Source organism: Cervus canadensis, chromosome 14 (assembly GCF_019320065.1).
Source record: "Cervus canadensis isolate Bull #8, Minnesota chromosome 14, ASM1932006v1, whole genome shotgun sequence".
Taxonomy (NCBI): Eukaryota; Metazoa; Chordata; class Mammalia; order Artiodactyla; family Cervidae; genus Cervus; species Cervus canadensis.
In genome coordinates, this window is record NC_057399.1 from 2891102 (window position 1) to 2917109 (window position 26008).

Consider the following 26008-nt stretch of genomic DNA (forward strand, 5'->3'; position numbering starts at 1 on the left):
GGCAATTCTGAAGAGGCAGAATAGCATCCAGAGTCTCTCTAAGGAGAGCACAGGCCCATGGAGAAAGAAGGTGACCGGTGCCTGCTAGGGGGCAGAGGTGGGAGCTGAACTGTGTCCCCCAACATTCGTATGTTGAGGTTCTAACCCCCAGGACATCAGAATGTGACTATAGTAAGAGATAGAGCCTTTTGAGAGGTGATTAAGGTCTCATGAGGTCACTGGAGCGAACCCTGATCTGACGTGACCGGTGTCCTTGTAAGAAGAGAGGATGGGGACACAGACAACCCTGTGAGGACACAGGGAGAAGCTAGTTGTCTGCACGCCAAGGCGAGAGGCCGCAGGAGAAACCTAACCTGCTGACACCTTGACCTCGGACATCCAGCCTCCAGAGCTGGGAGAACAAGAACTTCTGTTGTTGAAGCCCTGGGTCTGTGGGACTTTGTTCCAGCCTCCTGACAGATTAGCACAGCAGGAGTGAGGAATGCTGGAGGAACGACTTTTCTACAGACCACAGGTTCTTTGCAGATTCCCTCTGCCCACACTAAAATGTCACCTTCCCTCAATGACCCCACCAGGTGACACTCTTCCCATTGGGACCCAAATCAACAAGCAGGGAACAGTACACTCAGTCTGGAGTCCGAAGTCCCAGCACATCCACTCAGGAGTTGTGTGGTCTTCTGCAAGTCACTTAACCTTCCTGAGACCCAGGTTCCTTATCTGAAAATAGGATTCATAGTTTCTGCTTTAGTCTTTCAAAGAATTGTTGAGAAGCTCAAATGTAGAAACTAATAGAAGTAATAAAGCAGATTATACATGCAATGGATTGCTACTAATGAGAGTAATACCATAGTTGGGGCTTCCCGGGTGGTGCTAGTGGTAAAGAACCCGCCTGCCAATGCAGGAGATGTAGCAGACATGGGTTCAATCTCTGGACTGGAAAAGATCCCCTGGAGGAGGGCATGGCAACCCACTCCAGTACTCATGCCTGGAGAATGCCTTAAGCAGAGGAACCTGGTGGGCTATGATCCACAGGGTTGCAAAGAGTCACACATGACTGAAATGACTTAGCGCAGCACACAGCACGCGATACTATAGTCTTCATAATTTTTAAAATGTAGTCACTGAATTTCTACTGCAGTTAGAAAATGAAAACACCATCTCCAGAATCTATAATCCAGGATGGAATATGAGAGTTACATATATAAAGCTATATAAAGGATGGCACATAATGAAATACAGTCAAAAAACAGAAATTGTTTGGTCAGAGGAAGAAAGTCATCACAATCTGATGTGCGTTATTGTTGCTCATTCATTCATCAAACACTTCCTGGGAGACTTTATGTGCCAGCCTGTTATACCCCTGGGATAGAACTGTGAACAGAACTGCAAACACTCAGAAAGCCTAGGTACTAGGCTAGGTTCAGAGTTTGGCAGAATGAATAGGACTCGATTAGGTTATTCTAGGGGAGGGCTTCAGAGGTATAGGAATACTGCCAACAGACTTAGTGGGATTGGCCCAGAAGCGACTGCAATTCCCAGCTACAGCCACCAGATGGCAGAGTGACTTCAGACAAAAAGTTTATCAAAGTTTGGGGAGAAATTTCTTTCTTCCTCCAAATGAGGAATGCTTGCACAGGTTTGGGATCCCCCAGAAGTCTAGGGGAGCAGAAGATACAGACTTCAAGGGTGAGAAGGAAGAAGAGGCTCCTTGCCTGACAACTGGTGGGAGCTTTCCAGAGCCACTGGATTGGCCCTCAGAGGTGGGGCTCCGGGCTCAGAGCAGCCATAGCCGAAAGATATTCTTGAGGGAGCTGGCCCCTGGGGGTCCTCTCAGGAGTGGGAACTGACGAGTGGTCCCCCTTGCTCTGTGGCTGGGTCACTTGGGGGTCCTCTCTTCCCTCTCCCTTAGGGAGCCAGGAATCCTGCCCCACAACTCCCCTGGTGCTAATCTGCAAAGCCTGGGTTCTCCTCCTCCTGAGACGTCAGGCAGGGTGCTGTTGGAGGCAGAAGCCCTGATTTGGCAGCATAGAGCAGAACCCCACTGCCTGAGCCTCCTTACTGTGCCAGAGTGTAAGACTTGGATCCTCAGAAAAATGAGTTTTTCCTCACTGTCCCCTCCACACAGCCCTCCGGGTCATATATCCATTCAAAACTTTCATGAGTGATCTACACCGCCAGGCAAGGGGGCTTCCGTTGTGGCTCAGTAGTAAAGAATCCACCTGCCAAAGCAAGAGATGTAAGAGACTTGGGTTCCGTCCCTGGGTTGGGAAGATCCCTTTGGGGTAGGAAACGGCAACCGGTTCCAGTATTCTTGCCTGGAGAATCCCATGGACAGAGGAGGCTGGCTAGCTACAGCGCAGGGGATCTTAAAGAGTCAGACACGACTGAGCAACAACATACACACACACTGCCAGTCTGTGTGCTGGGACCCGGGAGTCCATGAGACAGACCATTCACAGAACAGGCTGCAAACTAGACTCCAAGGTCTGAATCCAGGCTGCTGCCCGTGTGTGTTCATATTGTCCATGGCTGCTTTGTTCTGTAAGGCAGAGATGAGCAGCCGTTACAGAGACCATATGGTCCGCAGTCCTAAAGTATGTGCTATAGAAATTGTTTGCTGACGGCCCATCTGCGGGGAGAGACAAGGAAGTGAACTGAGGATAACATCACTATAAAGAGAGCTGTGATGGAGGTGGGGCCACGATAAAGGTGGGCGCAGGTGAGAGATGGAGTTGAGTGGGTGAGCAGACAGACAAATGGATAAAGAAGATATGGTACATACATACAATGGGATACTACTCAGCCATTAAAAAGAATGAAATAACGCCATTCACAGCAACACGGATGGACCTGGAGATTACCATACTAAGTGAAATAAGTAAGTCAGAGAAAGACAAATATCATGATACCACTTACATGTGGAATCTAAAAAACAAATGATACAAATGAACTTATTTACAAAACAAAAGCAGACTCACAGACTTAGAGGACGAACTGATGATTACTTAGGGGAGAAGGGTTGGGGGGATAGATTGGGAGTTTGGGATTGGCATGTACACATTAAACATACTATATTTAAAATATATAACGAACAAGGACTTACTGTATAGCACAGGGAACTCTGCTCAATATTCTGCAATAGCCTAAATGGGAAAAGAATTTGAATAAGAATAGATAGAGGTGTAAGTCCAACTGAATCACTTTGCTGTGCTCCTGAAGTTAACACAACATTGTTAATCAACTATGTTCTAATATAAAATTAAAATTGTTTTAAAAAGAGGAAAAAGAGAGAGAGTTGTGTTAGAGGCAGGGCCGTGATGGAGGCGGGGGCAGGTGAGAGATGAAGTTGAGTGGGAGGCTGGGTGGGGGAGCACCCAGGTGGGCCTGTCTTTTAGGACCCCTGGGGGCCCCTGAAGCAGCCATGAGGAGCCATTGAAGGGCCTAGAGCAGGAGTGACAAGATCCCACCCCAGGAACCACTGTGTGGAAAGTGGAGGAGCGGGAGACAGCCGCAGAGCCGAGGGGCCCCGTAAGAGACTGTGGTGGCCCCATCCAGGACAGAGAAGAGAGGCCTGCAGAGCCCAGGAGCTGTGGGCATGGAGAAGGATTGATCCTGGCAGGCTTCCTAGTGTAGGGGATGGAGAGGCAGGTCAAGGCTGAGTCTGTGTCCAGCCGGCATCCCCAAACTCTGGGGTCTCACGAGGCTCACCAAACAAACCCTCCAGATGCAGCCATGGGGGAGCCATGCGGATCACTGAGAGAAGTCCCTCATTCAAAGGAGGGGAAACAAAGTCGGAGGTTTCCTGATGTGAGTTTCCATGCTTTGGGCAGGGGCCTCCTGATGTTAGGGTCCATGCTCTGCACCCCTTTCCGGCTGAGTGTGGGATGCCTGGTATTTTCCAGGAGCTTCCTAACCAGTGACATCGGCATGGGCCTCTTAGGATGCCCTGTGGGTGGGACCAGGGCTGTGGTGAACTCAGGGAGCCTTAAAAACCCAGCACATCCCAGCCCCAGTCCTTTCAACAAAAGAGAGATAAAGGCTAAGCCTATCTCACAGGTTTCCCCAAGGTGCCCAGGGTGGTGCTGTGGAGCGACAAAACCAGCCCTGAGGGCTGGAAGCAAAGACCCCCATGAGTATGGGAGGTCCGAAATCCTCAGTGTGTTTACTTTGGGCCACACTTCACAGCCCGGGGGACCTTAGTTCCTTGACTAGGGATTGAACCCATGCCCCCTGCATTGGAAGGCAGAGTCTTAACCACTGGACCTTTAGGGAAGTCCCAAGCTTCAGGTTTTATTGTTATTAGTTTTCAATCAAGTACCCTTTGCATTCTGTTTCATCATATATCTTTTGTGTTTTGAAGTAGAAGAAAATTTTAAATTACTAACAGTGACGCTCTAAGAAGATGCTTCAGGAACATGTGTCAGGGTGTTCTGTAGTTCCTGGCATCTCCCACTCAACCAGGCGGGGGTCTGGGGCAGGAAAACAAGGATGCAGCTGCAGCCTGGAGAGAGGGAGACAGCTGTTTACACTAATACCACAGCAAAGATGTAAGGAGGGACAGAGAGGTGATCAGCCCCGAAGCTCCCTGACAGCAGGGACACGCCTTTCAGCCTTGTGTCCCCTTGGTTACAAGGCCCTGACACAAAGCATTTATACATGGTGAATATGCCTCAGATCAATAATGAGGAGGATGATAGAATGCCCCAGGCTGTGAAACAGCTAAAGCATGGCCAGCTGCCCCCTTCTCTCTGTAATTTCTCTAAACTGCAATTTTCTTACCTGCAAGGTGGAAGTAATGACCCCTTCCTGCCTAGCTGTTAGTCCTGTGGCAAGGCAGTAAGGCAAAGTTCCGTTCAGTCACTCAGTCGTGTTCAACTCTCTGCGACCCTATGAACCGCAGCACTCCAGGCCTCCCTGTCCATCACCAACTCCCAGAGTCTACCCAAACTCATGTCCGTTGAGTCAGTGATGCCATCCAACCATCTACTCTGTCGTCCACTTCTCCTCCCACCCTCAATCTTTACCAGCATCAAGGCCTTTTCAAATAAGTTAGCTCTTTGCATCAGGTGGCCAAAGTATTGGAGTTTCAGCTTCAGCATCAGTCCTTCCAATGAACACCCAGGACTGATCTCTTTTAGGATGGACTGGTTGGATCTCCTTGCAGTCCAAGGGACTCTCAAGAGTCTTCTCCAACACCACAGTTCAAAAGCATCAATTCTTCGGTGCTCAGCTTTCTTTATAGTCCAACTCTCACATCCATACATGACTACTGGAAAAACCATAGCCTTGACTAGATGGACCTTTGTTGATAAAGTAATGTCTCTGCTTTTTAATATGCTGTCTAGGTTGGTCATAACTTTCCTTTCAAGGAGTAAGCGTCTTTTAATTTCATGGCTGCCATCACCATCTGCAGTGATTTTGGAGCCCCCCAAAATAAAGTCAGCCACTGTTTCCACTGTTTCCCCATCTATTTGCCATGAAGTGATGGGACCAGATGCCATGATCTTAGTTTTCTGAATATTGAGCTAAATTTAAGCCAACTTTTTCACTCTCCTCTTTCACTTTCATCAAGAGGCTCTTTAGTTCTTCACTTTCTGCCGTGAGGGTGATACTGTCTGCATATCTGAGGTTATTGATATTTCTCCCGGCAATCTTGATTCCAGCTTGTGCTTCTTCCAGCATTTCTCATGACGTACTCTGCATATAAGTTAAATAAGCAGGGTGACAATATACAGGCTTGACGTACTCCTTTTCCTATTTGGAACCAGTCTGTTGGTCCATGTCCAGTTCTAACTGTTGCTTCCTGACCTGCACACAGATTTCTCAAGAGGCAGGTCAGGTGGTCTGGTATTCCCATCTCTTTAAGAATTTTGTTTGTTTGTTGTGATCCACACAGTCAAAGGCTTTGGCATAGTCAATAAAGCAGAAATAGATGTTTTTCTGGAACTCTCTTGCTTTTTTGATGATTCATCGGATGTTGGTAATTAGATCTCTGGTTCCTCTGCCTTTTCTAGAACCAGCTTGAACATCTGAAAGTTCACAGTTCACGTATTGCTTAAGCCTGGCTTGGAGAATTTTGAGCATTACTTTACCAGCGTGTGAGATGAGTGCAATTGTGCGGTAGTTTGAGCATTCTTTGGGAGTGCCTTTCTTAGGGATTGGAATGAAAACTGACCATTACCAGTCCTGTGGCCACTGCTGAGTTTTCCAAATTTGCTGGGATATTGAGTGCAACACTTTCACAGCATCATCTGTGAAATAGCTCAACTGGAATTCCATCACCTCCAGTAGTTTTGTTCGTAGTGATGCTTTCTAAGGCCCACTTGACTTCACATTCCAGGATGTCTGGCTCTAGGTGAGTGATCACACCATGATGGTTATCTGGGTCATGAAGATCGTTTTTGTATAGTTATTCTGTGTATTCTTGCAGCCTCTTCTTATATCTTCTGCTTCTGTTAGGTCCATACCATTTCTGTCCTTTATTGAGCCCATCTTTGCATGAAATGTTCCCTGGGTATCTCTAATTTTCTTGAAGAGATCTCGAGTCTTTCCCATTCTGTTGTTTTCCTCTATTTCTTTGCATTGATCACTGAGGAAGGCTTTCTTATCTCTCCTTGGTATTCTTTGGAACTCTGCATTCAAATGGGTATATCTTACCTTTTCTCCTTTGCTTTTCAGTTTTCTTCTTTTCACAGCTATTTGTAAGGCCTCCTCAGACAGCCATTTTGCCTTTTTGCATTTCTTTTTCTTGGGGATGGTCTTGATCCCTGTCTCCTGTACAATGTCACGAACCTCCATCCATAGTTCATCAGGCACTCTGTCTATCAGATCTAGTCCCTTAAATTTATTTCTCACTTCCACTGTATAATCATAAGGGTTTTGATTTAGGTCATACCTGAATGGTCTAGTGGTTTTCCCAACATTCTTCAATTTAAGTCTGAATTTGGCAATAAGGAGTTCATGATCTGAGCCATAGTCAGCTCCCGGTCTTGTTTTTGCTGACTGTATAGTGCTTACCCATCTTTGGCTGCAAAGAATATAATCAATCTGATTGGTGTTGACCATCTGGTGATGTCCATGTGTAGAGTCTTCTCTTGTGTTGTTGGAGGAGGGTGTTTGCTGTGACCAGTGTGTTCTCTCTCTATTAGCTTTGCCCTGCTTCATTCCGTACTCCAAGGCCAAATCTGCCTGTTACTCCAGGTGTTTCTTGACTTTCTACTTTTGCATTCCAGTCCCCTATAATGAAAAGGACATCTTTTTTGGGTATTAGTTCTAAAAGGTCTTGTAGGTCTTCATAGAACCGTTTAACTTCAGCTTCTTCAGCGTTACTGGTTGGGGCATAAGCTTGGATTACCATGATATTGAATGGTTTGCCTTGGAAATGAACAGAGATCATTCTGTCATTTCAAAGATTTCACGCAAGTACTGCATTTCTAACTCTTTTGTTGACCATGATGGCTACTCCATTTCTTCTAAGGGATTCCTGCCCACAGTAGTAGATATAATAGTCATCTGAGTTAAATTCACCCATTCCAGTCCATTTTAGTTTGCTGATTCCTAGAATGTCAATGTTCACTTTTTCCATCTCCTGTTTGACCACTTCCAATTTGCCTTGATTTATGGACCTAACATTCCAGGTTCCTATGCAATATTGTTCTCTACAGCATCAGACCTTGCTTCTATCACCAGTCCCATCCACAGCTGGGTGTTTTTTTTTTTTTTTGCTTTGGCTCCATCCCTTCATTCTTTCTGGAGTTATTTCTCCTCTGATCTCCAGTAGCATATTGGGTACCTACCAACCTGGGGAGTTCCTCTTTCAGTGTCCTATCATTTTGCCTTCTCATGCTGTTCATAGGGTTCTCAAGGCAAGAGGTTTGCCATTCCCTTCTCCAGTGAACCACATTCTGTCAGACCTCTCCACCATGACCCGTCTGTCTTGGGTGGCCCCACACGGCATGGCTTAGTTTCATTGAGTTAGACAAGGCTGTGGTTCATGTGGTCAGATTGGCTGGTTGTCTGTGATCGTGGTTTCAGTCTGTCTGCCCTCTGATGCCCTCTCTTAGCGCCTACAGTCTTACTGGGGTTTCTCTTACTTTGGACGTGGGGTATCTCTTCACAGCTGCTCCAGCAAAGCGCAGCCACCGCTGCTTATGGGCTTCCCAAATAGCTCAGCTGGTAAAGAATCTGCCTGAAATTCAGGAGACAGGTTCAATCCCTGGGTTGGGAAGATCCCCTAGAGAAGGGAAATGCTACCCACTCCATTATTTTGGCCTGGAGAATTCCATGGGGTCACAAAGAGTCGGACACGACTGAGGAAGGCAAAGGAAACACTTCAAAACCTACAAGACCAGTTGCGATACACAAAGAGCCATTATCCCATAGAGTATCACTACAGTAAAACCCTGCCATGAGGCCCTTAATGGGGTGGGGGAGCTGAGAAATCCAAGGCCCTAAAATGCAGAGTCGTGGAGCGTTGCAAAACAGAATGAACGAGGGAGCCTTGGGTCCCTGGTAGTGTATCGTCTCTCCCAGCACAAGCTCTTGTTTGGCGCCACCTGGTGGCACCTGTCTACCCTGCCTTAAGTATCAAAGATTCTAGGTCCTGGGACTTTTGCTGGGACTTCCAAGACAGATCCCTGGAGGGATCACGAGGTCACAAAGAGTTGAACACGATTGGGCGACTCAGCTCGCATGCACACACACAACCTCTTCTGAAGAAGTGATTTTCTATTCGAAACCTGTGTCTTGCATGTGATCTATTTCCCAAAGGGTGTAACGTGTGTGTGTTCAAGTGTTTACGTGTGTGTATGTGTGCATGTGTTTGTGGGCATGTGCACATTTGTGTGTTTGGGGGATGAGCCACGCTCACTTATCCTGTCTTCTGTCCCGTTCAGATGACTCAATCCATCACCTATTTCCACTGAGACTCGTCACCCCACTCCAGCCCCCCCTGCCATCGGCCAAAAGGGACCATCTTCCCTCCAGGACTGCTTTGAAAATCCCCACCATGGCCACTTTCCCTTACTGTTTTGTTCCTTTTTAAGAAGTTTTATGTATTTATTCTTGGCTGGGCTCGGTCTTCGTTGCTTTGTGGTCTGTGTTGCATTGTGGGTGTCTTCTCTAGTTGAGGCAAACAGAGGCTACTCTTGTTGCGGAGCTGGGCTTCTCACTGCAGTGGCTTCTCTCACCAAGGACCCCAGGCTCTGTGGTGTGCAGGCTTCGGTACTTGTGGCACGTGGGCTCAGTAGTTGCAGCTCCCGGGTTCTTAGAGCACAGGCTCTGTGGTCCACGGGCTTAGCTGCTCTGTACAATGTGAGATCTTCCCAGCCCAGGGATCAGACTCAGGTCTCCTGCATTGGCAGGCAGATTCTTTACCACTGAGCCACAGGGAAGCCCCGCTGTCTTCTTATTTCAGAGCACATGCAGAAGGTCCTTGAAGTGATGGGCTTGGAGGACCATCCAGTCTCCCCTTCCTTCTGGGAGGACAGTGGAGGGATATCCTTTAACAGCAGTCTCTGCTCAACACGCAGTAAAGGTCATGCTTCACAGCTGAAGGTCAAAAGGCACAGGAAGGAATTCTTCACACAGGGCTTCTTACGAAGCTTCTTCTCACTTGTCTGCTTTCCTCACAAGAGGATAACTCTGTGAGGCAGAAAAACCAGTGACTTAAAAATGCACTCATTCATTCACTCACTCAATCATTTTGTTATTGAATCAGAGTGAGTGCTGAGCGCCTTGCTCTGGGCTGGGAATCACAGGTTTTTGCTGCTGTTCATGTTTTTTTTTAGTGTCCTCTGAGATGTCACTTTCTTTGAGAAACCTTTGCAGTCATCCCCAAGGAGTAGTTGGGTGATGTGCTCCCAACTATAGGAGCACTACAGGCTCTCATAACTATACACACCTCTAGCGTGCTCCCAGCGCCCAGGTTTTAACTACCTGTGAACTTGCAGAGTGTCTCCTTTAGAAGAAACATCCTTTCTCCAGCACCTGCCCCTGGTGGGCATGCAATAGAAGCGTGGATGAACGAAGGCATAAATGGATGTATGAATTCATGAATGCATTAATGAAAGCTGTGTAGGCTAAGGCAAAGTGAAGGGGGCTTGGAGTAACAGGTGCTTCTCTGGGGTCCAGCCAGGCAGGGAAAGAGGTGGGTCCCCCTCCCTGGCTGGAATTTCACTCCTTTCGCTGGTGGTGAAACAAAGGAGAAGAACCTAGTCTCCTAGTGGTTAATCACAAGCAACAGCTCCCGGCATACAAGCAAAGAACCCAAACTGGAGCCCAGAGAACTAAACCCCTGAAGTTCCTACAAGTCCCCTGCATCCCACAGTGGAAATAGATTTTGATCATTCCTCTGTAACTGGGCAATTTTCAAAGAGAAAAGAGAGCCCAGACCTCAGTCTTAGGAGCACATATTCACCCCTGGGCGGCCTTTAGGGAGACAACAAGGCCATGAGGTCCTCCCTGAGTGGACTCCAGAATTGCTGCCTCTGGAGCATTTTGGGGGGATTCCTGAGACTCCAAAGGCTTAACAGGGAAGCCTCCTGGAATGGAGGCCTGGGGCTGTAGGTGTGAGCCTTGATGGTCCCAAATGTACTGACGTCATCAGCTGGAATAGAGCAGAAACTCACATCCACGCAGTGGATGCTCAGCCCCATGAAATCTGTGAGGCAGTACCTAGACCCGTCCTTGGGCAGTATTTTCTTCTGCTCCTAGGTGGCAGTTGTCCGTGGTTTTACTGTCACTACCAGGGGAAGACCCCAGGAGGGGACGATGCTGGTTGAGAGGGTGGCTCAGGCCTCAGGCCACCTGGGCTATGAGTCTGGAAGCTCCCTCAGCTGGGATCTCCTCTGTGGTGACCCCAAACCCACCCTTCTCACTCCAGCATCTTTGTCTCCAACAGATGTGACATTTGCATTCCTTTTCTGGGTCTCCTGCCTGGACGTTCACTCTAAACTGGCCTCTCAGTCTAACACTTGTCCCCAAGTCCCCCAGACCTCAAGGGGAAGAAGTTGTCTTTCCCTCTAAAGCAGATATTGTCCTCCTGTTTCTCTAAGGTCACTTGTTCCAAGTCCTACAAAAATTTCCCATCGGACCGCTCTTCCGTCTTTCCCTTGGTCTCACCCCTCACATGGCTGCCTGATCTTGGCATGAGCTGTCCTCTCCCGGGGTCCAGAGTCAGCCTTTCCTCTTCCAACAGATTCTGTTGTCAGCATCAAACAATATTTCCCAAAGAGGGTTCCAAGGGTCCCACGGAATGCACTGTATTCAGGTGGGTTTGAGAAACTCCCTATCTTGGGGATATACAACCCGTGTTAGCCCAGGAAAGGTCTGGAGAGTCCTGCAACAAAGGCTACTGCTCAACCTAGGAAGACCCAGGCTTCCCTAGGCTTTCGTGACCTCGGAAGACCTTTCTCCATGTAACACTTGTGATCATCCCCCAAATAGCAGAGGCAGAGGCCATTAATAATGAGAGGACTTCCCAGGTGGTGCTAGTAGTAAAAAATCTGCCTGCCAATGCAGGAAACATAAGAGACACAGGTTCGATCCCTGGGTCAGAAAGATCCCCTGGAAGAGGGCATGGCAGTCCACTCCAGTATTCTTGCCTGGAGAATTCCATGAACAGAGGAATCTGGCGGTTTACAGCCCATGGGATCGCAGAGAGTGGGACGCAACTGGTCACAGCACAGCACAGGGTTAGGGTGGGGGGGCCTCCTCTGCCCCTCCTCCAGCGAGCTGCCAGACACCTGTCCTACGTGCGGCCCTGGCCCAGGGGCTCAGGTGCATTGTCCCAAGGTCAGCACACCCAGGACAGACGCTACCCAGCAGGAAACCATGACCCCATCCCAGCACCTCATGCTCCTCGTCTCCCAAAGCCCCCAACATCCCTGCACAGACCCTCCCCACAAACCCCATGGCCACCCCATTCCCACGCTCACTCCCTCTCCTCTAGGGAGCTCCCCATCACTGTCCCTCCACACACACACACACCCCAGCCAGGGGCTATCCAAAGGGCAAACCAAAAAAAAAAAGGGAAACCAAAGCAAACAAAAGAATTCCCCTGACCCCCCAATACACACACATACAAAAGAGCAGGCTTGTGGGAAGAGGAAGCTGCCCCAGCACCTAGCCCTGGGGGTGGGGGAGCCGGGCTCCCCCCATTGTTCTCTGCCCAGGCCTGTGATGACAATCCCAGCCCGGACAGGTTGCAGCCCCCCTGCCCTGCAGCCAGCGGCCCCCCTCTCCTCCCCACCTCGGCTCCTGAGAAAGACGCCTCAGAGCAGCTGTCATAGGCCCACAAGTGGTTCCCACAGGAGGAGGAAGTGGAGGCTCACAAAAGACCGGGCTTTTCCCTGAGGAAGCAGCGCTGGCCTTTCAGTGACAGACTCGGGCGAGGACGAGGGACAGGGCAGGCCGGGGACCCAGGGGACCAGCCCAGGAGAGGAGCCGGCTCTCGGAGGAAAGACGGGCATTGTGAGCCCTTGTTTACGGGCGCGGGGCCCTGACCTTGCTACTAGTCAACAGGCCCTCCAGCCCCGCCCCCAGCAGCCTCCCGCATTGTTGTGGCTTCAGCCCATTCATAATTTTATTTGGGGGTGGTTGTTTTGTCGGTCTCCATCCCCTCCCCCAACTGGCTCCCTTTCAGCATTGTAACTCGGATAAAAAGGCAAGATATCCTTCCCTTTTCCTGGACCTGGCTTCCTACCCTGGCCTCGCAGGCCTCGCAGACTCTGTTAACCCTTCCAGCAGCGGAGGACAGGGCTCTCTAATCACAGGTCTGCGAGACAGGCTGAGTCCCTCTCCCAACCCCCATCCCGCTCCCCCCACCCCTCCGCTCCTGTACCTGCTGGGGGGCAGAAACCCAGGGTTCCAGGAAGGGCTTGGGAGCAAAGCACTTTGGGATCCCAGAGCCGGGATGTCGGAATGGCTGAAAAGCGAGAGGATGCAGAGGTGCGGAGTGGGGCCATCCCGAAAAGGGCTGACACCTCACCAGCTGTCCTTCTTTGGTCGCTCAATCATGTCCGACTCTTTTGCGACCCATGGACTGTAGCCTGCCAAGGTCCAAGGTCCATTGGCACCTCGGTCCAAGGGGTTTCCCAGGCAAGAACACTGGATGGAAAGGAAAGGGTTAGTCTCTCAGTCTTTTCTGACTCTTTGTGACCCCATGGACTGTAGCCCACCAGGCTCCTCTGTCCATGGGATTCTCCAGACAAGAATACTGGAGTGAGTTGCCATTTCCTTCTCCAGGGGATATTCCTGACCCAGGGAGAGAACCTGCATTTCCTGCATGGGCAGGTGGATTCCTTACCACGAGCCGCGTGGGAAGCCTGCCTAGAGCTGGGGGCCTAGTTGTTGTCAATCAATGATGCTCCCCATCGGGACATCCTTGGCAGTCAAGGGGTAAGCCTTTGCCTTCCAATGCAGGGGGTGTGGGTTCAATTCCTGGTCAGAGAGCTAAGACTCCACACACCTCAAGGACCAAAAACCAAAACATAAAACAGAAGTAATTGTAATGAAGGAGGAAACAGACAGAACAGGCTCCATCTTGAAAGCAGGACTCCAGCTTGGGCTGGACTGTGGACTTTGAGCTCTATGCCCAGTATCTATGGAAATGACATGCCAACTGGAAAACCAGGCCCCCCCGGATGGAGGAGCCCCAGGGCTCGTACCTAGACTTTCCATAGCCTAAAAGAATACCCTAATTATCTGTGTACTGAATAGAATCGTAAATTCTATTATGCTTATTGAGGTATGACCACAGGCCTATTGATAATTATCCACTGTTAACTACCTAGGCTTACGGCATATGAATCTCGGGTTAACTTTGATTGTATCTTTCTTTTCCTTTGTTCAGACTATTTCAGGGAATTTGGGGAGGTGGGTTTGGGCACGTACACTTAGGGTATATAAGGTTTTCAGGGGAGGGGATTCAAAAAAAAAAAAAGAAAAACTGGTCAGGGTCCTTGGCTAAGAGGAGACTCTGCCATGGGCCCACCGGTGAAATAAACTGCACTCCACTATCTGCATTGTCCTTCTGAGTGAGTTTGTTTACCAGAACGCATGGCTACACCACCATGAACCCATGTCTCGAAGCGGAGCCTGGGCATGAGAGTGGGGCCACCAGAAGGTGCCCAGGTGCCACTGAGACCAGGCGTCCAGGGCCAGAAGCTGAAGCTCACCCTGTGACCAGCTCAGGGCTGCACGGGGAGCCCAGAGCAAAGCCAGGACAGGCACCCAGGTTCTGCACTCTGGGAGCCAAAGCCAAGGCTGGCTGCCCCTGCCAGGGTGACGCCTTCAGCCAGAAGGTGGTCCCATGGGAGCTTAGAGCTCCTTCCACACTGAGATCAAAGTGTGGAGGACTTTGGGCTTCACCCTCTTGCTCTGCATGGTCTTCCTTCATGACACCCTGGGTAGTTAGACCCATTTCTTCCCCGATCTGGTCCCTCACACCTCACATCTCCTCTACTTGATCCCTGGCTCCAGCTCAGGATATCACATGCTGCCTGAGCACCCAGCCAGCTGGTTCCCACCCCTGGAATTACTTCCCTGTCCTAACAGGCCACCTCCCACCTGCCCCCCCCCACCATCAGTCCACTTGCCTATGCGAGGCCCTGTCTAACTCCAAAACAGCACACGTGTCCCCAGGGACGCTGCCCTGAGGGTCCCAAGTGCTCTGAGGGTTTCCTGACTCTGCAGCCACCACAGACCCTTTGTGGTGTCTTATTCGCCCCCAAGAGGTATCATATCCCGGAGCTTCCGCCATTTAGGTTTCTGCCCTGTAAGTGATGGCTCAGACGATAAAGAACCCACCTGCAGTGCAGGAGACCTGGTTCGATCCCAGGGGCAGGACAATCCCCTGCAGAAGGGAATGGCAATCCACTCTAGTGATCTAGCCTGGAGAATCCCACGGACATAGGAGCCTGGCGGGCTGCAGTTTGTGGGGTCACAAACAGTTGGGCATGACTGACTGAGCACGCATGCATATGAATTGGGGTGGGGGGGGGGACACAATTCAGCCCAGAACAGGGGCAGTAGTCTGTCTCTAAGATCATCTTGAAGAGTTCACTGATTCTAAGAATAGTTGAGCAGATAAAGAAATAGAATAAAAATAGAAAGGAAGGATAGAGGGATCTGAATTTGGAGACTGGGGTGGGGGCTAACGTCCAGAGAGACATGTTTCCCACCTCAGTCGTCTCTTTGCTGTTTAACCTGTTGGCATCTTGGGCAGCCTGAAGCCCACCATGGCCATCCATGGCCTTTCGTGAGGGTCTCAGTCAGGTCTGCGTACAAGGTAATGATATTTGTGACAGTGATGGAAGTGAGCTGAAAGGCAGTAGGGCCCACTCTGGGGAGATGCTTTGAAAGAAGTGGCCCAACTGGGGATGGGGAGAGGTGTATGGGGTTGGGACACTGAGGGATTATGGATGCCCAGAAAGGCTGCTAATCCTGACCCACCAAGGTCACAAAAAGGTGAGGTTAGCAAAAGCCTTCCTAGGAATCCAAGATCCCTGATGGGGAGCCGGCATCTCCCCCAAAACTCCCTTGCCCAGGTGCACATGTGTGTATATGCAATGCATGTTTATGCCTCTGTGTGTGTGTGTATGCTTGCATGCATCCATGCATGCATGTTTGTGTGTATCCTCATACACTGCAAGTGACCGAGTGTCCCAGATGAGGTGAGGGAAGATTTGGGCCCAGCTGGAGTGCAGAGGCTGCAATTCAGGCCCAGGGTTCCTTGCACCTGAGCGGCCCCAGCAAGTACCCAATAAGCACCTGGTTTTACCTTGGAGCAGGTAAGGGTACCCACTTGTCTACACAGCCTGGCCCTTCTGCAGAGGCTTCTTTCTGGCTCCTTGTGGGTCTGTTTGCTCTTCTTCAGAGTGACAGGGACCAAAAGGATTTGAGAGATTGGACATCTTCTGCCCAGGGTCAATGTGAGGGGTTCTGAGAAGCCCTTACACCCCTCATGTTGCTCTGGAGCCCAAAGACACACTCCCATGAGTTCCTCCATGTGGTTTTCCGGGGTGGATGGAGGGGTGGGGGTGAGGGAGACTGTGGAGTGCAAGGACATGCTCCCGTGAGTTCCTCTGTGTGGTTCTTCTGGAGGGTGGGGGCGAAGACTGCAGAGTGCAAGCCATCCGCCTTCTGCAGCCTGGCCATGAGCGCTGGCCGTGGGCATGGAAGCCAGAGGGACCAGGGCTGGGCTCCTGGCTCAGCCACTAGGCAACGTGGAACTGCGGGCAAAGTCTCTGCCTCCCAGTCTCCTGAAATGTAGAATGGGGCTCTCTGCACCTGCGGGGGAACCTTGTGGTGATGAAGGAGATAAAGGAGCTGAACCTGAAGCTCAGAGTAGGTGGGGCAGTCCCCCACCCCCACCTCCGCCAGGGGTCGCAGAGAGCAGGGTGGGGGGCTTAGACTCCCGAGTGACTGTCTCCATCCACCCTCTGTCTGTCTCTAGAAATCTCTTTGTTCAGTTGTCCCACCCCAAGGCTGCCTCTTAGCCAAACCTCCAAAGTCTGGGATTAAGATGAAGTTGAATAACCAATGCATCGTTTCCACTTCCAGCAGCCCCCAAACTAGCAAAATCCTGGATTCGAACTAAAAAGGCAGAGGCAGAGTTGCCTAGACCCTTCTCAGAACCCAGGGCAGCCAGGGGTCCCCAACCTCACAGAGCTTCACCTCCCCAGTGGTCTGCAGATAGTGGCTCAGAGGCCAGGAATGCATCCCGCCCGACCCCACTTCTCACCTCTCTGCACCGCCCCCCCCACCGTGTCCATCCCCCACACACTCATTCCCTTGACCTCACACATTCATTCCCTACTTCCTGTGCCCCAGCCCATGGTAGAGAAGAAGCCCCACACCCACCCGGGTCCTCCCAGAGTTGACAACTCCCACTCCGCTCCTCCAGCTACAAGCAACTGAGAAAATGTTGAAGAACAAGAAAGGCCAAATGCCCACAGGCTGCTCCATGTCAAGCCTGTCATTCCCAAAGCACATCCTAGACTCAGAATCAGAAGACAGCTGAGTGAGGGTCTAGACCCCGTTCTCAGCTGAGCAGAGACCCTTCTACCAGGAACCAGGAGAGAACTTGCCTGTAGGCAGGGAGGCGGGTCACCAAGACCCAGGAAAGAAAGCTGGGATGTCCCTGGCAAACCCACTTCCCAAGTCTGAGGCAGGCCTGTGACAAAGACTCAGACCCCTCCGAGACGTCTATTCCACCCAGCCTCAACCCTGGGCTTCTGTCTATTCTTTCAGGGTCTAGTTTTAGGGAGAGTCTGGCTAAGTCCGTTTGTACATTTGACATCTAATCACTCTTGACATCAGATTAAATTCCTCATCCCCCGAGATTTCCCAGTTGATAACCAGCCACCCCAGGCCTGCCTTCAGGGAGAATCATGCTCTCGGAGCCTTTTAGCAAGAATCTCACTACCCTTGATATTGTCTCTTAGAGATCTCCATCCACTGACCCCTCCCTGCCAACTGCTCCTTGGCTAGAAATCCCCACATATTCATGTGATATTCAGGGTTCAGCCCCATCTGTCTCCCCTATTACAACAGCCTGGACACTATTACAATAGCCCTGAGGTCTGAATGTTCATTTCTTTAACAGTTAATATTAAAAGAAATGGAGAAGGAAATGGCAACCCACTCCAGTATTCCTGCCTGGGAAATCCCATGGACAGAGAAGCCTGGTGGGCTACGGTCCATCGTGTTGCAAAGAGTCAGACATGACTGAGCATGCAGACATTAAAAGCAACCAAGCAAACATGTCTGTTCTGCTGGGGTGGCTCTGTTGAAGACAGGTGCTGGCTTCTGAGTTTTACGAGCTGTACAGCCGGCCAACTTTTGAGGAACAATCGTGAGGATTATTAACAATCCACAGAGTCGTGGCCAGGCGGAAGGTTCCAGGCTCTATCTAGGATTTCCCTTTCAGGGACAAGAATTTAGAGACAAGGACAGACGTCTCAGTAGGTCCAGGCGTCAGCCCTGGCCCTGACCCCCTCTGACGGAGTGGAACCCCCACTGCGTTAGAGGCTAGCAAAGCTGACACCTCTTTATTATGGATACGACTCAAAAATGAAGCCTGAGCTCGTGGTCACCAGTTCTCTGAGGGTCTCTGATCATCAGGGGCTGCTGCCCAAGGCCGTCTGTGGAATGTCAGGAACTGTGGTTGCCTCTGGCCTGGGGATGAGCTGGGCTGGTCTTACCCCCTTGAGATAGAGACTCCCCTCCAGGGTCACATTTGAGAAAGATTTGACCATGTGCTGTTTGATTCAGAATTTTGGAACCAAAAGAGACCCTAAATGCAGGCAGAGCTCAGAGACACGGGTTCAGTTCCAGCCCGCAGAACTAAAGCGGATATCACAATAAAGCCAGTCACACACATTTTTTTGGTTTCCTACTGCATATAAAAATTATGTTTATACTACACTATAATGTAGTCTATTGGGTGTGCAATAACATTAAATTAAAAACCCAGTATCGTACCTTAATTTAAAAATACTTTCTTGCTAAAAAAAAAATAATACTAACCATCATCTGAGCCTTCAGAGTCATCATCTTCTTGCAATAGTAACATCAAAGATCCCTGGTCACAGAGCACCAGCACGGATATCATCATAATGAAAAGGTGTGAAGAACTGTGAGAATTACCAGCACGGGACACAGAGGCACCAAGGGAGCAAATGCTGCTGGAAAAATGGTGCTGAGAGATTTGCTCGACGCAGGGTTCCCACAAACCTTCACTTTATAAATAATAATAAGAGTAAAAGTGATATCTGTGGGTCACAACAGAGTGATGATATACCTCTATGTGGCCCACTCCCTCCTTTGACAGTTGGGAGCTGCAGCGTTGGGTGAAGAGCCCCCACCCACCCAAAACCAACCAGGTGAGGTGCGGGCAGAGCCAGATTAGCATCCACACCCGGGTGCTTCCAATGGGCAGGCTCTCACACCCTCTTCTCCAGAAAGACTCAGAGATGGAGCTCATAGTTATTTTTCCCCTTGGCAGTTGGGAGAAATCTACCCTAAGTTTTCTTTGTGGGAGGAGGAAAAAATAAGAACCTGCAATTCAGCAGGGAGTACAATTTTAAAAATAAGTCTCCGGGCCAGTGCATTTAATGCCGGCCCCTTGGGGATGCAGGGCCCATAACTCAGGAGCACAATGGCTTTTCTTGTTGTGAATGAGTGTGAAGCACCAGCAGAGGAAATAGGAAGCCCCCAATGCAGCCTGAATGGACCTGTGAACAGGCATAATAAAAGTTGTCCTGGATTTCCGCTACCACCAGGTGTTTCCGCCGGGACTTGTATTCATTCAGGCCTGGGGGGTGGCCACCGTGCCAAACCTTCCCCGCGACCCCGGCCCCTGCTCACTCTCCTGACCTCACACATCCAACAGGGGCCCCTCAGGCCTGGACTCCTGGGACTCGGTGACAGGTGAGCTTTCACCCCACCCCCAGCGCCCCAAAGGTGGGGTTGGTTTTAGAGTAATGGAGAGGGCTTGGGGTGGGAGACAGCAGGGGGGATCACCAGATTACAGCGCCTCCCTGTTGCAGGTCTGATAAGAGAGGCTTGTAGAAGGAAACCCGAGGGCACGTGGAGACAGGTGGTCAGCAGCTACGAGTGACAGACACAGTGGGGGGTTTGGCCCATGAGGCAGGAGGTGTCAGCTGCAGGGAGGGTGGGGGTGAGAAGGACACCCATCACTGAGGGGGGTAGAGATGCAGCCACACCAGGCACGGACACTCGGGAACAGCCAGAGGCAAGCACCCACAGGCCACCCACTTGCCATGTGACCTCGAGCCTGTGGCTCTCTCCCGAACCTGTCCCTGCGCTCCCAAAGGAGAAGGTTGAATGGAACACACTGCCCATCTGGGACTGCCTCCTGTGATCTGAAGTCCGAGTGTAAGCTGGGACTGCTTCTAACAAAAGGGAAAAGGAGACTGCGGTCTCAGAGGCCCACACCACCCAGCGGGGCATAGATGAGCCCCGCTCACACACAGCGTGGTGTGAGGCGGGGACTGTGGGGAGGAAAATTCCAACAAGACATGGGCTACAGAACACGCGCCTGCCCGCCGCCCAAGGGGGCCTCCATCTAGGGCAGGCCTCCTGGCACCGGACGCTGAGGAAGCTACTGAGATGGCCGTGCGTGCATGCTAAGTCGTGTCTGCCTCTGTGCGACCCCAGGCTCCTCTGTCCATGGGATTTCCCAGGCAAGATTACTGGAGTGGTTTGCTGTGCCCTCCTTCAGGGACCTTCCTGACCCAGGGATGGAACCTGCATCTCTTGTGTCTCCTGCATCGGCAGGCGGGTTCTTTACCACTAGCGCCACCTGGGAAGCCCACTGAAATGGCAAGCCTGCCCTTTATTAAGGGTCTTAATAGAGTAGATTCAGAGAGATGCTGCCACATCCCTATGACAAAGCAAGAGGGGGCTTTGTCATTCTGAAATGGGGTAAGGCGAGAGGGTGGTGGATTTATTCTCTTGAGGTATGAAAGAGAAAGCATCAGAAATGCCTTGGCTCTTAACACGGTAGATGGCTTATAACAGGGGTCCCCAGTCTCTGGGATCTAATGTCTGATGATCTGAGGTGGAGCTGATGTAATAATAGAAATAAAGTGCACAATATATGTAATGTGCTTGAATCATCCCCAAACCCTTTCCTCCTCCCCTCGCCCTGTCCCAGTGCATGGAAAGATCGTCTAACACGAAACTGGTCCCTGATGCCAAAAAGGCTGGGGGCCGCTGGTTTGCAGCACACACCATCCAGGTCATGGACCAGCCATGGCCCTGAGCCCGAGTAGGGAATCAGTAACTACTCCCCATCACAAGTAGGAAGCCTCACCTCTTCCTGGAAGCCTTCCCAGCTCTGGGGGGATACTGCCTGGAATCCGTGGAGAGCTGACCCCTTGGGCACTAGAACATATTAACTGGGTTTGACACCATAAAAGCCCCTGAACTCTTGTCTTTTGAAGTAAAATGCTGACTCAAGAAGTAATGACGGGGAAATGTGGAGATGTAGAGCTAAAGAAGAGCTGTTGAGCTGAGAAACTGGTAACAATTTAGACTATAAATCTGCACATTGAAGAATTACCAAACTCTCAGTTCCCTGAAAGATAAGGATAAAGGCCTGACACACATTCGCAAGCTGTTTTTATAGGAAGCAGACCTCCCTTCAGATGAAAACTGCTGACCGCAGGAGCATGGACCCTTGACTGGTTGAAACCAGAGAGATGATGATGCCAGAAACGTCGCCTTAATGTCAACCAATCCAAGAATTGACCACGAGCTGATCACGCCCTACTCCTTGAACACTATAAAACTCCTCACTGCCCTTTCCAGTCTTGAAGGCATTAGCCCGCTGTGGCCCCCTTTGCCTGGCAAACCAATAAAAGCCACTCTTCTCTCCTTTGCCTAGAACTCCATCTCTGCGTTTCTGTCGGGCACCAGTGAACCAAGTTCCGGCAATAGGATCATTCCTCTTTGGCGGCAGCACTGTGGCAAGGGAGGACCCTCCAGCTGGAAACCCTTCGTCCTCCCACGTCTAGCCTCCTGGTTCCGTCTGTAAGACAGGAGGTGAGCCAAGCAGTCAACGTGGGCTAGGAACCGCCTGGGAGCTGAGCAGACCTCTGGCTGCCAGTGTTCGGAGAGCAAGTTGGGACTATGGACAGCCCAGGTGTCTGATATCGTTATTAGTCACCTAAGACTGCTGTTATCAGTGCTCAGAGTTAAGCATCCATCACAGAATCAAGATAAGATTCATCTTCAGTTCCCCCAGGTGATGATGAAAACGATAATGATACGGCAATGGTGATGTTGGTGATAACTCGGATAAGCAGCATCAGAGGGAACAGAGTTACCGGCTTCTTGTACCATACGCCTTATTTGGAGTCTAGCAATGATATGATTCCATAGACAGAGGAGCCTGGCTGGCTACGGTCCATGGGGTCACAAAGAGTTGGACATGACTGAAGCGACTAACACTTTTACTTTCAAAGATGACAGAAGAAGGGTATATATTATTTTTTAAACATTTTTTAACTTTTTATTTTATACTGAAGTGTAGCCAGTTAACAAGGCATGGTTTTAGGTGGACAACAAAATGACTCAACCATGCATATTGTTGTTGTTTAGTATTGAGTCATGTCCAACTCTGTGAGCCCACGGACAGTAACCCGCCAGGCTCCTCTGTCCGTGGGATTCTCCAGGCAAGAACACTGGAGTGGGCTGCCATTTCCTTCTACAGGGCCCTTCCTGACCCAGGGATTGAACCAGTGTCTCCTGCACTGCAGGCAGATTCTTAACCACTTAGCCACACTCCCCTCCCATCCGTACGCCCCTCCCATCCAGGCTGCCACATGACATTCAGCAGAGTTCCCTGTGCTGTATAGTAGGTCCTTGTTGGTTATCCATTTTAAATACAGCAGTGTGTACGTGTTCATCCCAACCTCCCTAACTATCCCTTCCCCCTATTCTTCCCCCACTCCCTGCAACCATAATTTCGTTCTCTAAGGATGTGAGTCTCTTTCTGTTTTGTAGATACGTTCATTTGTAGCATGTCTTTTCAGATTCTGCATATAAGGGATGCCATATGATATTTCTCAGAAGGCTGAATATTATTCTGCAGGTAAGAGCATTGAGGCTTATAGAAGCACAAGGGTCATACCTGCATCAAAGTTCTCATAACTAGTAAGTATCAGAGATGATTTTTCTTTCCCCACCCAAGGAATGCAGGTCTGCCAAGTGCTGTCCACCATGATGGCATCACTCAGAGATGGTAAATGGGCTGAATATTGGCCACATTGGAGACATCTCCTGGGCTCTGAAACATCCCCAGGACTGGATGACTTTAGATTTTCTTAAAACAAACACGGGACTCTTAGTCCTCCTCCAACTCTTTGGGAAGCTGAGTGAGTCCAGGGCCTCTGGCAGATCTCAGAGGATGGCCCTCTTCTCAATTGCCCACAGGACCGGAGCCTATCTGGGAGGGCGTCCTTGGTCAAGACCAGTTTGGGCCTAAGACCATGGGATCAGCTACGTCGTGTGCTAGAAGGAGCCTGGGCTCCAGCAGTCCAGAGCTTGGCTGCTCTTCTGATTCCTTGACAGACTAGCTGTGGAATCAGGGGCCAAAATGGCACGGCATGAGCATTAACCACTGCTCCACATGGTCAGAGCACCTCCTGAGTCCCCAGGGCTGTTAGGAAAGGCACCTGAGCACAGCCTGGTACCTCTTAGGGTGCACTAGATTCACACACCTGACACAAACATCACAGGAGAAAATGCAAGCCAGGGACTTCCCTGGTGGTCCAGTGGCGTAGGCTCCATGCTTCCAATGCAGGAGGTCTGGGTTCCATCGCCGGCTAGGGAACTAGATCCAACGTGTCACAAATAAGACCCAGTGGTCAGTCAGTCGCTCAGTCATGTCCCACTCTGTGACTCCATGGACTGTAGCTCACCAGGCTCCTCTGTCCATAGGATTTTTCAGGCAAGAGCCCTAGAGTGGGTTGCCATGCCCTCCTCCAGGGGATCTTCCTGACCCAGGGATCGAATCTGCGTCTCCTGCATTGCAGGCAGATTCTTTACCACTGAGCCACAGAAGTAAACAAACAGAAGCCAGACAGAAAATTGGGATCCAAAGTGTGTGGTCAGCAGAGTCAGGAGGACCACTCAGGCCTGGGGTTCAGGCGCTGCCCCAGCTCCGAGCCCTGTAAGGAAAGAAAGTCTAGGATGGTGATACTCCGTTCTAGGCCAGAACCTCCACGTCACAGGGCAGACTGTGGTCAGCAAGGAGCCAGAGGCTGAGGTCCATAAAATAACCTCTTTTGGGGGCAGGGGTGGACAGAGAAGCTTTCTTTCCCTTGGGCCTCTTGTTCAGGTCTTTATTATTCCATACTACTAAAGGCAGCGGACCCCTCCACTATGAAGACGTGTGGACCAAACTCACCTCCTCTGAGACCGGAGGCAGCACAGATGTGCCTTTGCTCCCAAGGACTTTGATAAATGGGAACACGGTTTCAGCCTGAGCCCATAGTCGCTGGATGATGGTATCTAAGTTCGAAATGACTAGTTGTGTTGAATACAGGCAAATAACACACACCCAGCCCTGATGTCACAGGATACGATGAAGGGGTGTAAGGGGAGGCTTTGTGGACTCAGCTACTGTGAAGCTAGACTTGGAGTCACAGGATCTGAAGGCACCCTGACCACAGGACTCACTGGGTCCATGGTCCTGGGTGAGGTACTTGGTCCCAAGAGCATTTGTTTTTCTCACCTGTAAAATGGGACAGTGGAATGATATGAGTGTAGGGACATTGTCTACAGCTGAGTGGGATCTGGAGCTTCATAGACTGCGAAGTGCTGTAGAAAAGCAGAGTATTGTGTTCTTTGAGCTCTAAGATTGATTTTCTTGGCCTGAAGTCTCTCTTGGGACTTCCCTGGTGGCGCAGTGGATAAGAATCCGCCTGCCGGCACAGGAGATGTGGGTTCGATCCCACATGCCGTGGAGCAGCTGAGCCCAAGAGCCGAAACTCCTGAGTCTGTGTGAGCCTGTGCTCCACAACAAGAGAAGTCACTGCAATGAAAAGCCCACACGCCGCAACCAAGAGAAGCCCCAGCTCCCTGCAACTGGAGAAAGCCTGCACAGCAATGAAAACCCAGGGCAGCCAAAAACAAGCAAATAAATAAATGAAATCATAAAAATAAACTTTAAAAAGCTCTCTTGCTCAAAGCCATCACGGTCTGCCTTGGCTGTTGTCCTTCTGCTCTCCTTGGGTGTAGGGAGGTGGGGCTGTCCCCGGTGAAGTACGGTAATGGGTCATGGGCTTCTCCTGTCCCAGTTCCGGTCCTGTTCCTGGGCAGGGATTGGGGGGAGCATCCGGAGAGCCAGCTGCCTCTCTCCCCACTTGCAGGCAGAAGGCAGTCTCTCTGGGAGTCGGGGAGATGCTATGGGAAGCAGGACGTGCTCAGAAAACCGAGGTTCTCACTCCAGCCCTGACATACACCTGTCCTGTGGCCTGGGGCAAATCACACCCTCACTCTGAGCCTGTTTGTGGCCTGGAATGATCTCTAAGATCCTTGACAGCTCTGATCATTGTCCTTCAAAAACTCCACATGTAACCCCTTTGCTCTTAGAGCTCAGAATTCAATGCTACAGCAAGGAAAGCAGTTGATTCATTTTGGTCTGCTCCTCTGCCCCACTAGATAACCCCAAGAGTCATGGTCACCCCAGGCTTGTCCCTCTGACACTGGCATGTCCAACCTGGGCCCTGGCACTGCCCCATGCCATCCTCTGACCTCCAGGCCTGTCTGACTGGCTCTTTCTTCGCAAACAAGGAGATTTAGCTCTGGGGTGATATCAGATCCCCCTCCCAGGCTATGTCCACGCCGACAGGGGCTCATCTAATGCAGTGCCCCCACTCACAAAGCACCCCAATTATTCGTTTAACAAAGAATTGAGTCAAGCGGTAGACACTTCATTTTGGAAAGGTTAGCAGACTGATGAGAGATTTGGGATTAAGCAGAGGCGGTGACGGGGAAAGGAAGGGTGGGACGAATGGAGAGGGTAGCACTCTAGCCTGTGTGAGATGCCGGCTTGGTGGGGGTGCTGAGCAGCTCAGGGCACTCAGCTCAGCGCTCTGCTCTGACCTGGGGTGGGGCGGAGGGAGGGGGCTCAACTGGGAGGGGATTGTGTGTACATTTAGCTGATTCGCGTTGTTGAACAGCAGAAACCAACACATTATAAAGCGACTATTCTCCACTTAAATGCATAAAGAAATAAAGATCTGGGGTCAGTAAGGCCTTCCAGGGCCCGCCAGGTCAAACAGCTGGGCAGCCTTCACATCGTTCTCTGTGGGTTGTTCTCTGTGTTGGTTTGATGATGCTCAGGGCAGGTTCATTAGCTGGATGGGAAGGGGCCTTTTGGCGAGAGAGGAATTCGGCAGGGTAGGGACGGAGGATGGCTCTCACTGCACCCAGTTGGGCAATTGCCAAGGGGCTGAGTCCGGTGTTCAGA

The 26008-nt window shown here is 50.6% G+C and overlaps 1 protein-coding gene across 1 annotated transcript in view; it reads left to right on the forward strand.

Moving 5' to 3' along the window:
- PRSS55 (serine protease 55) overlaps positions 1–12290 on the forward strand; it is a 31831-nt gene extending 19541 nt beyond the window's left edge. The window contains exon 6 of the mRNA XM_043486406.1: positions 12174–12290. Within this exon, the coding sequence (XP_043342341.1) occupies positions 12174–12290 (117 nt within the window). The remainder of the gene's footprint in view (positions 1–12173) is intronic.
- The last annotated feature ends 13718 nt before the right edge of the window (positions 12291–26008 follow it).